At 39.8% G+C, this 17,464-nt stretch overlaps 1 protein-coding gene across 6 annotated transcripts in view; it reads left to right on the top strand.

Annotated features, from left to right (window-relative positions):
- Positions 1–17,464, top strand: part of ADGRG6 (adhesion G protein-coupled receptor G6) — a 168,164-nt gene that overhangs the window by 138,709 nt on the left and 11,991 nt on the right. For 3 of the 6 annotated variants that reach the window (XM_059177395.1, XM_059177392.1, XM_059177394.1), the window contains one exon: positions 3,245–6,149. The exons of 1 other annotated variant lie outside the window; for it this stretch is intronic. In XM_059177395.1, coding sequence (XP_059033378.1) covers positions 3,245–3,423 — 179 coding nt within the window. In that variant the 3' untranslated portion in view covers positions 3,424–6,149. Of the gene's footprint in view, positions 1–511; positions 558–3,244; positions 6,150–17,464 lie in introns of those variants that run through there. 2 more of the 6 variants (XM_059177398.1, XM_059177397.1) reach the window with 1 other exon arrangement.

Raw genomic sequence — 17,464 nt, 5'->3', positions numbered from 1 at the left:
CTAGCCAGAAAAATGCCACTATTAAAAAGGGGAGAAAAAATAAGAAGGTAGATCATTTGGAACAGGGGGCATTTTGGAAGTCTTAATGAAATATTTAAGCATATTAAGAATTATGGGGAAAATTGACCAAAAGATAAAAGGAAATACAGAAATGGAGGTGCCAAAGAAAAACTTTGCTATTTCAAAGTGTTGTGCATGTTTTTGTTTTTGTTTTTGTTTTTAAAGGAATGCATTATTGTTTTTCTGTTTCCCATAATAAAAACCTTGGGGTTAAATGAGTTCTTGTCAACTAGCATAAGTCAGCTATATGACATTACTTCTGTGACATAATAACTTAAGGTTTCCTTTCAACTGATATACCAATGACCTTTAGCTACCTAGCCAGTTCTCAGTGTGACTGCTGGTGTACTGGGTCCCTAGGAGTATGCAAAAATTCACTGCGTATCATCTTGGATATCTAGTTGGTTTATTTCTTGAAATTGATCTAGAAATTCATATGTTTATGGTGTAGATAATGTCTTCTAAGAGCATTCCTTCAGCAAAAGTGGATCATTCAGGTAAACATTTATTACTTTTTTGAATGCATGAATTTTTTTGCAAGGTAATAAAAGAATATTTGCATGGATTAAACTAAGATTCTTGCTGCACCAGCAAAATTGCTTATTCTTTACAATACTCAGCTAGCACAATGACATTCCTTCATTGAGCTGGAATTTCTGGAATTTCGAATGGTTGTGTGCTGTGCTGGTTCTTCTCTGCATGTGGGTGTCTGCAAGCTGCTCCTTCTAGGAAATGTACCATGCTCTAGAGTTAATGGGTCATGTAGCATGTAAAATAATGAAGAGATAGTAGTACTTGAGAAGTTTGTTATAGAAGAGAGTAAAATTCTTTACTTTTCCACTGCTCTTATGAATTACTGGCGATGTCATGGTACATTCATAGAAGTCATAATGGAGAAATTGTCAATTCAAAGCCTGCTTTTGGAAGATTTTTACCTGCTTGATATTTCAGCATAGGTCAAATAATAGTTCATTTCCCTAGCTCCTGGTTTTCAAACTTGCAGCTATAACCAAAATCTCTATTGTTAATGATGTAATGTCTAACCAGAGGACTGGGAATAGCATACATATTGAAATACAGCCCTTGCTCACAATTCTACTTTATTGACTATAAGACCCAGAAAATTGGATCACATATTTGGAAAGGAGCTGGTCAAAAATATCTCAAAGGCCCATGCTCCTGGAAGTTGTCAATGAAGCAGAATGAGTGTATCCTTGAAGCTTCTTTGAGGATGTGTGGTTTTTCTAAAAACATCAAGCACAAATTTCTTGTTACTGATGTTTAAATTAATAGAAAAATCCCCAGTAGAAAACCAATGGCTAGTGACTATATGAACTGAAGGAAGCACAGGATCAATCAGCTTGCTGAGAGCTAAATGGGGAGGGGCCTTTCTACAATGACTTCCTAAGCCTTTCCTCAGCAGTCCTGGGATGTAATCATTCTGCCATGCTTCAACCTGCCATTCTTCCCATGAGCCATCTGTTCTCTCTTTCTTCCTTTAGTATGGGGTGGACACACCATTTCCTCTTTTAGCCTTCATTTTATTTAGTGTCTCCTTCCACACGAGACAGCATTTGAACAATTTGAGTCATTTCCAAAGACAACAGATGGAGCGATGATGGTTTTTACCAATTACTGATGGATTTTTCATGTTATGTCACATGTTGGGGCAACTTACACAAAGCTGGAAAATGGCCGCAATGAACATCCCAAATTTGGAGCCATGATTCCTAGAAGGAATTTTTCATGATAGAGTTTTTGTCTTTTCCACAATTAATAGAGAATATACAATGTAGGGAATGGAATACTTTATCAAAGGTCACATTTGCTCCTTCATTGGTGTGAGATCCCTGTGGTTAATTTTAGGTTAGAATTTTTCTCCAAAGTGTGTTGGGGAGGCAAAAAGAGCTGATACTTACAAAATATTCATAGGGTACATAAAGACAGCCATATGAATTTGTAGATAATAGGGCTTACGTGAGTTTTAGACTACTATCTGAACCAATTTTAGAAAGGTTTTGGCACTAGGGAGATAATACTTAAATATATGGTACTGAGCATTGAATCACTAAATTTCACACCTGAAACTAATATTACACTGTGTAATAACTAACTGGAATTGAAATTAAAACTAATAAATAAATAAATAATCAAATAAATAATATTGAGAAATTCGGAACAGAAATGTATTTAGCAGTCCTCTGTCACCATCAATTGCTCTGATATTATTGCCATCAACAATAACATCATTCTGAGAAAGTAGCATAGATAATAAAATACATACGTAAATATTTCTGATAATTTTGATTTCTATAATTTAGAAATAATTAAGAAAAGATTAATTTTTTTAAGATTTTATTTATTTATTTGGCAGAGATCAAAAGTAGGCAGAGAGGTAGGCAGAGAGAGAGAAGGAAGCAGGCTCCCTGCTGAGCAGAGAGCCCGATGCAGGGCTCGATCCCAGGACCCTGAGATCACGACCTGAGCCAAAGGCAGAGGCTTTAACCCACTGTTCCACCCAGGTGCCCCGAGAAAAGATTACTTTTTTATTCCAATCATTTTTTATAAGTTAAAAACTATGGAGAAACGTGTTCAAAATACCCTTTCATGTTCACTTTCATTCACTTTATTCACTAAACTTCAACATAGTTTAGATTATGTGTCATAAAAGTTTTTATTATGGAATGTGGTAAACATATATAAAAAGTAGAGCGGATAGTGTAATGTACCGATCAGTTTATGGTCACCTACCCATTTCCCCCAGTCTGTATTATTCTCAAATTTTATCTAAGACATCAGACATTTCTTTCAAAGATATTTTGGCCTCTTTTAATTTATTTGCTATATAATCTGTCCCTACTTCTTTTGAGTTATCTGCCACATTTTATTTTTGTGGCAATTTTCTGATTATTCTATTCATTGACCCTTTGAAAAATGCCAGGAACATTTCTTGAAACAAATTCCAACATACATTACTAGGAGGCAAATTAATATTTAATCATGCATAGAAATGCACTTTGAAGATGAGAAGCATGAAATGTTAGTGCTGCCTATTACCTAACCTAAGAAAGAACAGACCTTCATTTCCTTTGTGTACTTGGATGTGCAAATTAATGTCCATTTTGGTGGCCCTTAGGCACATCACCTCATCTGGCAGTCTAATTTCTGGTATCATTTCTTACAGACAGCGCTTCCATGGACAAATCCTTGTCAAAATTGACCCGTGCTGATGGAGAACAAACATCAATCATCCCTGTCCACCAGGTCATTGATAAGGTCAAGGGTTACTGCAATGCTCATTCAGATAACTTCTATAAAAATATTATCATGTCAGACAACTTCAGCCACAGCACAAAGTTTTAATGTGGTTAGTATGCCAGAGAAGAATCTTTCTACGTGACATGAAGCTCTGTAGCAGTGAAAACCATCATGAGCACACAGGAACGTGCTGTGACCTTGGTAACTGGTTGTACGTGTATGAGGAATGTACTTTGTTAAGAAGGCTTTTGTGAAATTTAAAATATCTGTCTTTTCAGTGCATTTCTTCCATGGGAGCATTTTGATCATCACTAAAACTTTAGTACTGAGAGCAACATGACCCAGTAGCCACAGGGGATATGATTTTTTAAAAATCTGTAATTGGATTGGACTAATTAGAACTCAGGGAGGTGGGGGACATTAAAGTTAGTGGACAAGGGAGGGGCAGAGCAAGGGGCAAGCACAGCTCAGAGCTCATTCATGCCGCACTATTAGGGTTTAGATATGGCCATTTGCTACATCATCTTTCTGAACAATGAAAAGCATAGCAATAGTCCTAACTATTTGGATGCCCACAAGTCGCTTCTCAGTGCTAGTGTCTATGAATGCAGTAGCAATTCTTCACTTTCCATAAATTTTCAACCACAGATACAAAAGAATGCTTAATATCTGACCCAAGGATTAGAAAGGAATTCATTCTTTTTATATCAAATATTTCACCTACAGAACATTAATATGCTTGAGAAAGAATTTCCAAAATTTTGACTCCGTTAGTACGAGGCCTTGTAAATTTCTACTATTTCACTTACCATACTCAAGACATAAGGTTAAATTTAAACATCATCATAAATTAGAATTTAGTCCCATACATTTGAATGAAGTATAATGTTGAGATTATATTAAAGTGGACTTCCAACTACCTGCTGAGAATGAATCCATTAGACCTCTGGTTTTGCTCCTCTACTATCTGTTGAGCCTATAGACTCATGGGAGGAATGAGGATTTCCTTTAGACATACTGTGTATAATAGCCTCTCACTTTTAGAAAATACAGTCCTTGAGACTCTGTGGTCCTGTCCTTGCTCTAGAGACTTTAAGACATGTTCATTTGCACAATTGGAAATCCTCTTTACTTCCTTTTCAAGTGTTTTGTTTCAAAGAATATAAACTGAGACATATGGGTGAATTGTTTTAGTCAAAATACTTTATAAACATGTGGGTCTGCAGTTGTTAGTCTAAAAAACATTTGTACATGAGTCCTCTGATTATAAGAGCCAGAGAAGGTCTGGCAAGATAGATAAATAAATTAGGTTTCTGTGTACAAATCATGCATATTAAGTAGTTTACCTAAATTTCCAACTGCCTTAAGTGGCCTGCTTCCTAGTGAATGTGTTAGAGAGGACTTTTAAATTTCTCTTAAATGATGGAGTTGTATTTAGGTCTTTAGAAATTGGTCTCAGTACATGTTGTACTTTTATATTTGCTCTGGGTTATCCGGGAAGTATCAGGTTCTGGGAGACATTAGCCTGTGTGATGAGAAGACAAAGCTTTCTGGTAGTGCCAGTCTGCTTGAAGACAAAAGCTAGAACTGAGCACCTGGGGGTCTTTCTGTGCAAAAAGCAGGTAGCTCTCGCTCTGAGACCTAAGAGAGCTTTCAGGCTATGCAGCATCCAAGGGATCTCTCACCTTTTGCTGATCTTCAGTCATAAAGCTATTTGCCAGACTTAAGTGGGTGGTAAGGTAATATGGTGATGGAATTTTGTTACCATTTCGTTTTGCAGCAGTCTGGACCAGGCCTGGGAGACATGAGCCTTACCCTGCTTGACTTTCACAGGGGAGGAGTATATATAGTAGGAAAAGATAATAAGCCTCAAGGTCACTAAGATTCACTGAAGTAGAGCCAGATCCTTTGCTATAGGCGTATTATTAATAGGCTGCTTATTCGGCAGAGGTTACATGTAGATAAAAATTAGTCTTAAATCATCACTGAACTTCATATACTTTCCCCCAAGTCTTAGAGATTCATGAGAGAATTTCATTATTTTTCTACTGTGAGATTTCTACCCTAAGTGCATAATTAGTTGATAGTATTTAAGAGATAGCTGCCAAAATGGCTTTCATTTCTACTCCTGTTCATTCAGACCAGGGAAAACATTTTCTTTATTTCATCATTGACAACAGTGTCAACTCCGCTTTCAAAATTTCCATCAATCAGGTAAGGAGAAATAAAGAAGCAATTGAATTAAAACATTTGCAGATGGATTTAAGAGACTGAGCCAAATTCTACCCTCAGTTCCAAGCATGGGCTTCTCACCTTCAGTGGGTTCCCTCAGAGAAGAATTGTAGGAATTTAGCTGTAGAGCCAAAATTTAGTTCAGACTAATCTTGGGAGTAATACCAATTCATATTCCCTGGTGTGTCTTTTTTTTCTTCCTTTTCATCTTTTTTTAACTACATTATGTTAGTCTTAGTCTAGGGTTCTGAGACACTTTGTCTTCTTACCATTGTTCCTTGCATTGTGAAGCTTTTCTTTGTCCATTGTTGGTATAGACTCTTTTGTACATATTTATTTATTTGTATAAGTGCCAGCTTGTTTCATATCTTAGCTTTATATTGCCTGGATTTGTTATTTTAATTAACTTTCTATTGGAGAGACTGTATATATTTTTTCCTACTTTGTGAAATAGTTTTCTGTAGTAATATCTTTGAATATGATGAATAAAAGTGACTGTGAGTGCAAATTAGAATTAGTAGTAAGAAGTTACTGTAACTGATTTGTCATTTTACTTAAATGGAGAATGTTTTTCAAATAAATACTTATGTTGTTCGTGATCCAGATTATTCAATTCCTTTATGAGTGAGTGTTTTTCTGACTCCTAAATAGGAAAAGATTGCTGGACAACTGGAAAATAACCTGCCACCAATTAAGCTAGTGACAAGGCGTTACTTTGCCCAAACACTAAGAATGAATATATTACGAAGATCCAGCTCACCGGGGATTAATGCATTTTGAAGTTCTTGGATTTTCTTAAGATGACCAAGCCAAGCCGTGTGGAAGATTAGAAGTAATGTAGGTTCCTTTTTGAGGATATCTTCAGCATCTCAAAAAGAGAACCAAATCAGTAATATAACATGGAGTGAGGTCTTGAGATGTTTTCTCATATTTATAGCTGCTGTTTTCATGGTGGAAAGCTTAGAAAATGACAGAATTTAGCCAGCTTACTTGCATGATTAGAACAGAACCTCCCCATGTTCCTTTTCTGTGGTTATTGAGGCTCTCTCTTCTGCAGAGAGCCAAGGCCAATTTGGCTCCCAGCCCTACTCAGTGCTAAGTTGTGAGGCGTGTTAGCTGGTCACTGTGAAATCGGGTCTTCCGAGCCAATGTTCACAACTCCCGGCCAACCCATGTTAAGAAAACAGGCAGGCGGTTGCTCCGATTCTTCTACACTCATACACAAGCCGGTTCCTTCAGAAAGCCTGGGGAGCGGCTGGGGCGCGCGGATGGGAAACACTGATTTGATTCGCTGGGGCTGGCGGACCTGTGTTTGCAATCTTGTGAAATCTAGAGGAACTGGGCTTTACACATGCAGTGTTTGGGAAGCATTTCTGTGTTTGCCGTTGAATAGCATTCTAATTTCCTTATGTAAAGGCATTCGAGGCCTCTCTCCCTCCCTGCCTCCTGCCCATGGGTCCTTCCTTTCCTCCCTTCTGCTCTCCTCCTCCTCCCCCCACCCTTTCTTCTAACTGACCTCCCTCTTCGTTTTAAGGAAGAGTAAAGTAACGCTTTTCTGTTCCTGCCAACCTAGAGAAAAATGAGAACAAATGTGAAATAGTCAAGTGTTTGCATTTCTATTCTATAGCCTGTCAGAAACACAAAAATGGGGGGGGGGCGGGGGGATGACTTGTTTTATTACCACACGCAGCCTCACACCAAACTGGGTAATTTGGACTTGGGGGGCGGTGGGGGAAACACCTGGGTGGCTCAGTTGGTTAAGCAGTTGCCTTCGGCTCGGGTCATGATCCCAGTCCTGGGATCGAGACCCACATCGGGCTCCTTGCTCGGCAGGGAGCCTGCTTCTCCCTCTGCCTCTGCCTGCCATTCTGTCTGCTTGTGCTCGCTCTCTCCCCCTTCTCTCTCTGATAAACAAATAAAATCTTAAAAAAAAAAAAAAAAAGAAAAAGAAAAAGAAAGATCGAATCTACAAACATACTTGGGTACAAGATACTTCTTTGCTCTCTCTCCTACTTTCTGGCAGAATTCTAGGAGGGGTTATTGTTTTAATCTTCTTTTTGGGTCATTGTTGATTGAAGTTGGTAAGTAACCTGTTGTGGCCGCAGAGGAAGTGAGAGTGGGTTCAAAGTAAATCTGTAGGTCTCTGTTCACTCTTCTACATGGGAGGGTCTTCGAGGCCTTCCTCAAAGAACCGGCATCCTCGTGAAGGAAGGCATTGCTAGGATGGGATCCATGTCATGAGATTCCAATGAGAGTTTCCAGAATGTCAGAGAGAAGCTCTGGGCCCACAGCAGATTAGTGACCGTGGGGTCTTCGAATTTCTGAGATTCTGATAGGCCTCTCCTGAGAGTAAGGAGAGTCGTTCCAGGCCTGGTGCTCGGGAAGTCCACAGCAGGGAGTGGAACACAGCTGAGGATGGCATGACTGTGGGGTGTGGAAGCAGAGGGAGGCCGAGTCCAGGTCACAGCTTGAGAGAGGGGCGTGTGGCTGGGGCAGGCACAGGGGAGGCATACAGGTTACAGGCAGGGAAGGAGCAGAATCCTCACTGCAAAGACACTTCAAGATGGTGACCACAGAAGGATAATTAGAAGGCAGAGGTCTCGGACTAGAGGAATGAGGAAGCCTTTTGAGAAGTTGACAGAAGAGCGAGGCGATCCGAAGAATGGAGTCTGGGCTCGCAGGTCTTGGGAGTGATATCGCCTGCCGCTAGGCTTCCCAAGGGGCCGCCAGCCCACATTACTAGGTAGGTAGGTGCAAGGTCATTGTACTTATAACAGTGATGAGCACCCTGTTTGTTCCCGATATCATGTGGTTAGAGGCACTAAGAAACAAAGTAAGTCTTTCAAAGAAGCTGTTTATGTCAAATATGGCAAAGGGGGTGGAGGAGAAGAAATTGTGGTCTTGTTTAAAGAGTAGAGTTGACCCTTGAACAACCTGAGTTTGAACTACCCAGATCTACCTATATGTGTGCCGTTTTTGATAAATACAGTAAGTGCTGCCAATTATTTCCCTTCCTTACAATTCTCTTAATAATGTTCTCTTTTCTTCCGCTTACTTTATTGTAAGGATACATAGGAACATACACACTGTGTATTCATCAGTTGTGTTATCTGTAAGGTCTGGTTAACAGGATGCTATTAGCAGTTCACTTTGGGGGAGTCACAGCTTATACTGGCTTGTCAGATGCGTGGAGGTAGGTAACCCTAAGCCTGTGTTGCTCAGGACACCTTGAACATAAAGCAAAATGTCTTATGGAGTTTTGTTTCTTGTTTTTTTTTTTTTATTTTAAATTTTTTTATTTTTTATAAACATATATTTTTATCCCCAGGGGTACAGGTCCGTGAATCGCCAGGTCCACACACCCCCCCAATATCCATAACCCCAAACCCCTTCTCCCAAGCCCCCTCGTTTCTTGTTTATGAATGGAATGTAAAGGCCTTTTTTGAAGGCAAAAAAGAAAGGCAGCAGAACAGAGTAGATGCTATGCTCTCTGTGGAAGGTCCTGGAGGTGAGGGTGTGGGAACTGTAGGGAGAGAGCTAGTCTTGGCAAAGAGAAGAGGCACTGGCGCTGTGCCCTTTGGAGGGAGGAAGATAGTTACTATGTGAGACAAGGAGGGGTAACCAGACAGAGAGTGAGGAAAGCTTGTTGAGTTTCTTGATTTTTATCAGTAAAAATAATGTAGAGCCTCACTTCACATGCTGGGTATTATAACAGAGGTGGTACCCAGATGGGGATCTGAGTAAAATTAAAAAGATTTGGAACAACCTTACAGGGAATGTAAGTCCTTGGCTAATTTACATTAAATAAATTAATAAGTGGTGTTTGCCCTTAGAGTAGTTTTTACAAGTATATTTCCTAAATCATCTCATTAAAATATTTTTATTTGGTATGTTTTGAAAAGCTTGTTTATTCAAGGTCCTAACCAAACACTTAATATTCCAAAGTCTCAAACCTTATTGATCAAGGATTTATTTTAAACATTTATGAATAATTGGATGATGAATCATTTCAGACATACTCCAAAATCTTTTGAATCTTTCAAATTACATCTGGTTGGCTTGACTCATTTTCATTCGGAATCAGTTTAAATGATTTTTATAAATTCAAGATGCCAGTGAAAGTAAAAGATTTGATATTCACATTAAATCCTATTAATATTAATATTTAGAGTGTCTACTTGCACTGCATGAGAAAACAACAATACAAAAGAAAGTTTAAATACTCTTGGAGCAAAAGAAAGATCTCCAGAGCACTGCAGTATTTTCCTTAATTTCCTCCTCATCATCCTGAAGCTCCATCAATCAATTAAATGATTATAACCCTGTAACCATCCTACAAGGAATTTGCTGGGTAGAGTGAATGAATATGACAAGAAGCTATTTTAACTCAAAAAATAATGTTTATCTGTAAAGATCTGAGATGTAATCGATACTGACAAATTAGAGTTCATGGATTGTCTGCCGTAACACAATGGCAACAAACATAAACTTGACACATTATATATTTTTTTAAGATTTTTAAAATTTATTTGATAGAGAGAGCAGGAGAGCACAGAGGGAGAATGTGATCGAGAAGCAGACTTCCCGCTGAGCGGGGAACCTGATGCAGGGCTTGATCCCAAGACCCTGAGATCATGTCCTGAGCCGAAAGCAGACGCTTAATGTAATGAGCCACCAGGCACCCCTGTATTATGGTTCTTTTGAAAGAACCATACGTGTATGTCTTCTAGTGAATGAAGTTAATATTAAGGGTTAAGCTTATGCTCATCATTTTCATAGGTGATAGCATATTGGGGCCACATATCAGGTGCTTGGTTTTAAAGTTTATTGAATTAAGTTGAAATTCATATGGACATTGCTGGGTCTGTTTGCATTTTATGTTTTGGAAAAGTAGATCTCCAAAGTACCTTGTATTTTGGTGGGTTTGCAAGAACATAATTTGAAAAACAAAGCAAAGGGAGGAAAAGTATTAACATTACATTGCACTTTATATGTGATACAGCAAGTGGGGTAAGATTAAAAAACATCAGTTTGGTATTAACTCTAAATAATTCTAATGGTATTGAATAAGGAACTAGGTTCAACTCAAGTCTGACACAAATATATAAACCTGCTTTTGAGCCGTTGTCTTGCTAACTGTTGAACGGTGCAAACTAGCTTCAGTACTAGGGAATTCAATGTGAGAGCACAGAGGGTCCTTCTTTGGATAAACACCAAGGAGAACAGTGGCGGGATTGTGTGGTGAGAGTGTGTTTAGTTCTGTAAGAAACCACCAGTCTACAGCGTGGTGAAGCTATGATGTTTCAGCTTTGTGCATCGTTCCACATCTGCTCTAGACTCACGTCCCCCTCATAGCTGTGCTATCTGTGAGGTCTGAAATCACCACCGTGCCAATTTGGGCCTCCACCCTAAATGTGAAATTACAGCTCTGCCTCTCAGTACCAGACCACCTCTTTTTTCAGTATCTCTTAATTTAAATTCTTGAAAAAGAGCCCCTTGTTGGATTAAGATGTACCAACTTCCAGTTACTGATAAAGAACAGGGATGAAGAGCACAGCATAGGAAACGTAGCCTATAATATTGTAATGACCTTGTAGGGTGACAAAAGGTAACCACACTTACTGTGGTGAGCAGAGTATAATGTAAAGGATTGTTGAGTCACTATGTTGCCTATCTGAAACTAATACAACATTGTCAGCTTTACCTCAATTAATAATGGTCTTAAGAGAATGATCAGAACCTTGCAAATCAGAAAAAAAAAAAAAAAAAGGAAAGAAAAACAACTCTGGTTGACCCAGCTTTATTGAAGTGTCTATATGCTGTCCAACAATATTTGGTATGACTGTGGCTGCACTGGCACCCCCATCAATGGAAGCTGTGGTCATTCAAACTTGCTAATTTAGACAGGATTCTTCAAGTATATTCAATTAGAACAAGTGGATTATGGAAAAAAGTGATTTATTACTAGCTCATCGTGTCTGCTTGGGTCTTCCAGGAAGCAGTATGGATTTAGAAACTCAAGCAATTTACTGAGAATAACACCTGTGAAAGATGAAGGAGCCAGAGGGAGCAGGAGGCAGGGAAGGAGCGTCTGCAGGTGTCACTCCCATGTAAGGAAAGTTGGAGGGAGAAAGATGGTGTAGGAAGAGCCTCGGAGTGCAGCCCAACTCTGAACAAGTCCTGGCAGCCTGCGCAGCCCACAGATCTCTCATCCCTGGGCACCATGTTGGATGGACGCACTGCCCCCCACCCCCATACCCCGCAACTTCTGCTGTGCTCCCTGCTGGTTGGGATTGTTTAGGAAAAGACGGTCTTCATGTCTATAGGGACACCGCACACAGGAGCAGACCTCTGAGGCAAATATCTAGAGGCCATTAGCTGACTCTGCTCCTTGCAGTAAGTTCTCTTGGGAAAGATCCAAGTAGTGCCCCCCCACCCCGGGCACCCCTCCCAATTCACAGAAATACAAAATGGCTAGACAGTCTGCCTCAAAGTCTGTGTGGCCAGGAGCCATGCAGAGTCACCCTGATGGATTGCTACCGGACCCCTTCCAAGTGCTGCTGAGCAGAGGCTCAGCAAACATCCAGCACAGAACACCAGAGAGCAGTATCTTCCGCTATGAGTTACAGAGAGAAGATATTTTAATAATACAAAGCAGGGTTTAGAGATTAAATGTGACTACCATATTTTTCTCTCTCTACGTTCAATGCGTAAAATCAAGAGACATTTAGGAAGCATGCTGAATTGAGCATTTGAGAATTAATTTTTATCCCCATTTTGTAAATTCATCAGTTCCCTTGGATGTCTGTCAGGTTGTTGAGAGAACAGTGATAATTTGGCTAACAGAAAGCCAGTATCTTTTAGAGTTGCTTTGTAGGAACTTCTGGCAAATATACTATTGTTCTGGTTAGCTTGTTACAGTTAATGAAAAGTGTGATATCCCAACTAGCATATTAGCCTGGGTTCTATTACTATCTGTCTGACAGTTTCTACAAGTAATCTATGTTACAGCCTACAGCAAGGATGGTAAACTATGATGCTCATAACTAGTAACGATAAGAACTAGAGAAAGCAGTTAATATTGTTTAAGGTTTAGAAAGATATTGATCCCATTTTGCTAAAGCCAATAGCTCCTGCCCTCTGAAAGGAGTCATATATTGTAGAAGGAACATCACAAGTTTAATTTTTAGGAAATGTTTACTCTTCTAGCAATGGTCTATGCTGCATGACTTTAGTATGTCACCCATCTGCTGTGGGCCTCAGTATATCTGGTAAATAAAAGAGGTTGAGGACACCTGGCTGGCTCAGTCAGTGAAGTGTCTGCCTTCGGCTCAGGTCATGATCCCAGGGTCCTGGGACTGAGTCCCACATCGGGCTCCCCGCCCAAAAAGGAGTCTCTTTCTCCCTCTACCCTTCTCCTCTGCTCGTGATCTCTCTCTCTCTTTCAAATAAATAAAATCTTTAAAAATCAATAAATTAATTAAAAGAGGCTGGTTAAGAGCTCAAATATTTTTAGCACTAGAATTTTATAATTCCCTTTAACTTCTTTAAATATAAAAACGCGTATAGAATCACACAGAATCTAAAGACCCAAAAACTATCAACCAAGTCTGATCTCCTTCCAACTGAATTTTTCAAGGGAATATGTAAATTCTAAGTCTTTTTATTTTCAAAATAAATGCCTTTTCTGTACACAAACTTTAATATTTTTAGGGCACTAGTGAAATCTTTAGGGATTAAATTAGTAGGAATATTCCCTCTCAAATACAAAGGAGAATACAGTTCATTAGCAAGTCAGTACTTATTGTGAAAATCAGAGATAAAACCCCAGTTTTCTTTGAACAAGTCTGTGGAATTAATGATCTTCCCAACATGGGTACAAAAAAGCCCCATTTCTCCTCCCCAGCTGTGTGACAACAATGTGCATAGCCACAGGGGAAAAGGAGAAAACAAATCAGCAGGAAATACAAAGACAGCAGGCAAAACAGACTTACCTGTTGCCAAGAATTGTCCTCAAACTTGTAATACAGGATCTCCCTCTGGGTGAGTGAGAAGGCAAAACCAATAGGGCCATTGAATAAATATGCATGGACATGCCCCACAGCCCAGAGGACATCTTATCTTTGCCCCTGAATGCCGAGGCCAGGGCTGCATTCAAATTAAAGAAAGCTTTGTGCATAAAAGTTATGGAAGGCAGTTCTTAGTACAGAATATTGCAGAAAACAGAAGGCACATTTTGAAAGATAATATTCATGTGATTCACTTTCTAGGGCCCTGAGAGTCTCCTAAGTTGTAATGAGTTTACAGACATCACGACAATGGGAAACTGTCTATGGCAAGGCAAATATATTGCAGGGCAGAGGAGGAGGGTTTCTTGAATAACTTGGCAGTCCGGGCAGCTATTAAATTAGTATCTTAAAGTTAATGCAGGTATATTTCTGAAAATATACACTAGTCTGATTAGTTGGCTTCCAGTTACATTTTAACCCAAAGGTAAAACAAAACCCCCCCAAAAAACCAAAAAACAAAAAACAAAAAAAAAAAACCCCAAAACTGCATTTCTTCAACATTTTTGATAGATAACTATATATGTGTGAAAATGTATACACATGCACACACAGACTGCTTTCTAAATAAAGTGCTCAGAATTGTTAAAAGGATGTTTTCTTCTCAGAAACAATCCCAAGGAAATACTCCCAACAGAAGAGTTAGAAAATGTTTTACACAAAAACAGACCCATAGATCAATGGAACAGAATAGAGAGCCCAGAAATAGACTCTCAACTCTATGGTCAACTAATCTTCGACAAAGCAGGAAAGAATGTCCAATGGAAAAAAGACAGCCTCTACAATAAATGGTGCTGGGAAAATTGGACAGCCACATGCAGAAAAATGAAATTGGACCATTTCCTTACACCACACACAAAAATAGACTCAAAATGGATGAAGGACCTCAATGTGCGAAAGGAATCCATCAAAATCCTTGAGGAGAACACAGGCAGCAACCTCTTCGACCTCAGCTGCAGCAACATCTTCCTAGGAACAACGCCAAAGGCAAGGGAAGCAAGGGCAAAAATGAACTATTGGGATTTCATCAAGATCAAAAGCTTTTGCACAGCAAAGGAAACAGTTAACAAAATCAAAAGACAACTGACAGAATGGGAGAAGATATTTGCAAACGACATATCAGATAAAGGACTAGTGTCCAGAATCTATAAAGAACTTCGCAAACTCAACACCCAAAGAACAAATAATCCAATCAAGAAATGGGCAGAGGACATGAACAGACATTTCTGCAAAGAAGACATCCAGATGGCCAACAGACACATGAAAAAGTGCTCCATATCACTCGGCATCAGGGAAATACAAATCAAAACCACAATGCGATATCACCTCACACCAGTCAGAATGGCTAAAATCAACAAGTCAGGAAATGACAGATGCTGGCGAGGATGCGGAGAAAGGGGAACCCTCCTACACTGTTGGTGGGAATGCAAGCTGGTGCAACCTCTCTGGAAAACAGCATGGAGGTTCCTCAAAATGTTGAAAATAGAACTGCCCTATGACCCAGCAACTGCACTATTGGGTATTTACCCTAAAGATACAAATGTAGTGATCCAAAGGGGCACGTGTACTCGAATGTTTATAGCAGCAATGTCCACAATAGCCATACTATGGAAAGAACCTAGATGTCCATCAACAGATGAATGGATCAAGAAGATGTGGTATATATACACAATGGAATACTATGCAGCCATCAAAAGAAATGAAATCTTGCCATTTGCGACAACATGGATGGAACTAGAGCGTATCATGCTTAGCGAAATAAGTCAGGCGGAGAAAGACAACTATCATATGATCTCCCTGATATGAGGAAGTGGTGTTGCAACATGGGGGCTTAAGTGGGTACGAGAAGAATAAATGAAAGAAGATGGGATTGGAAGGGAGACAAACCATAAGTGACTCTTAATCTCACAAAACAAACTGAGGGTTGCTGGGGGGAGGGGGTTTGGGAGAAGGGGGTGGTATTATGGACATTGGGGAGGGTATGTGCTTTGGTGAGTGCTGTGAAGTGTGTAAACCTGGTGATTCACAGACCTGTACCCCTGGGGATAAAAATATATGTTTATAAAAAATAAAAAAAAAATTATATTAAAAAAAAAAAGAAAATGTTTTGCTAGACCTTTGCCACAATTTACAGAAAAATTGGTTGGTAGCTACAAAGCATTGGCTTGTTTTTTGTTTCGTTTTGTTTTGTTCTGCTTGGGTTTGGTTTGGGGGTTTTTGTTGTTGTTTTCATCCACAAAAGCGATAAGGGATTGCTAACATAGTTGAGGCTTTTCTTTCTTCCAAATAATTCTCGATTCACTTGGACATTTTTTTTCAAAGGATCTTTTCCTCGAACATTTGTCCTGCTGTTTTGCACAGTCAGTGTTTACTCCACTGCACAGAGCAGATTCTCCGTAGTTTTTCCCTTGTTTTCTTCCGCCATATCTCAAATAGAATGTATATGGGATCCAAGTGGCCATGAATGACCTGGACTCATGGTGGCTCTAGCAGGTACATGACACAGCCTCTCCAAGTTTGCAGATGCCTCTTGGCATCTACCCAGGCTGAGTGATTCCTAGGGCTTCTAAGCCCTTCTGGAAAGATTTATGACATGCAGCCCCTTGCTTTCTCCAGCTACAAGGAAATAGCAGAGCAAATCCACCGTACCCCAACCCCTCCCTCCTCCTAAATTCTCATCAACACAAACCTCTGTGGAGTCCAGCGTGGGTGTGGACAGGTATCTAGAATCTAGTGTTTCCCAAATGAGAGTAGTGTTCTGTTCTCGAATTCATGAACATGGGCTGTTGGTTTTGTTTTTAATTTTTTTTAAGATTTTATTTATTTATTTGACAGAGAGAGAGGTCACAAGCAGGCAGAGAGGCAGACAGAAACAGAGAGGGGAAGCAGGCTCCCTGCTGAGCAGAGAGCCCGATGCGGGGCTCCATCGCAGGACCCTGAGATCATGACCTAAGCCGAAGGCAGAGGCATAACCCACTGAGCCACCCAAGCGTCCAAGCTGATGGTTTTAATGAAACATTCCTTTGGGTACAAATTGCTCCATAATATCCAGGTGAATGAAAATGGTCTCAGGTAATTTGAGTCCTTCTCTGTTTCCTTCTCAAAGAAGGAGGCAACTAGAATTCAACTGAGATCATTGCCTTCTGTCTTGAACCCTGAACCTCAAACCCGGAGGCAATCGGGGTGTGGTTGTTATCTTGTTAAAAGGATGATCTGTTTACTTGGTCGGCATGCTAGATTTAATTTCATAGGGGGCAGTAGAGCTCATTCATTCAATGGTTGCATAGAGTGTACATAGAGGTGTCTATGAGAGTATCTATGCGTGTATGTATAATGCATATTATAAACTACATAATATAAGTAGTGTTATTGATTATTTAGGGTTCTCCAGAGAAATAAAGCCACCAGATACAGAGAGGTTTATTTCAAGGAATTGGCTCATACAATTGTGGACAAATCCAAAATCTGATGGGAGAGGCAGGCAGGCTGGAGACGCAAGGAAGAGTTGTGGTCTACGTCCAAAAGCCATCTGTTGGCAACACTCATTCTTGCTTGAGAGAAGCAAAAACACCTTCACAGAAACACCAAGCATAATGCTTGGCCAATTGGACACTGTTTCCCAGCCAAGTTGACATGTAAAATTCACCATCACCTGTATGTTAATAGGGAGGGACTCTGTGCAAGGTGCTTCTTGCAGGACAGAGTGCTGTTAACCACTTCATATATCTCTTCTCATTCTTGTCCCCACATAGGATTAGGACATTTTTGGAAGGCAAACACTTGAGCATTTCCTGGAACTTACAAGGGGCTGTGCTAGCTCATGTCTTTGGAAACTGTCTCTGAAAAGG

This window comes from Mustela lutreola, chromosome 6, assembly GCF_030435805.1.
Source record: "Mustela lutreola isolate mMusLut2 chromosome 6, mMusLut2.pri, whole genome shotgun sequence".
Taxonomy (NCBI): Eukaryota; Metazoa; Chordata; class Mammalia; order Carnivora; family Mustelidae; genus Mustela; species Mustela lutreola.
Note: the sequence above shows the minus strand (reverse complement) of the source record. Positions and strands in the feature narration are given on the sequence as shown.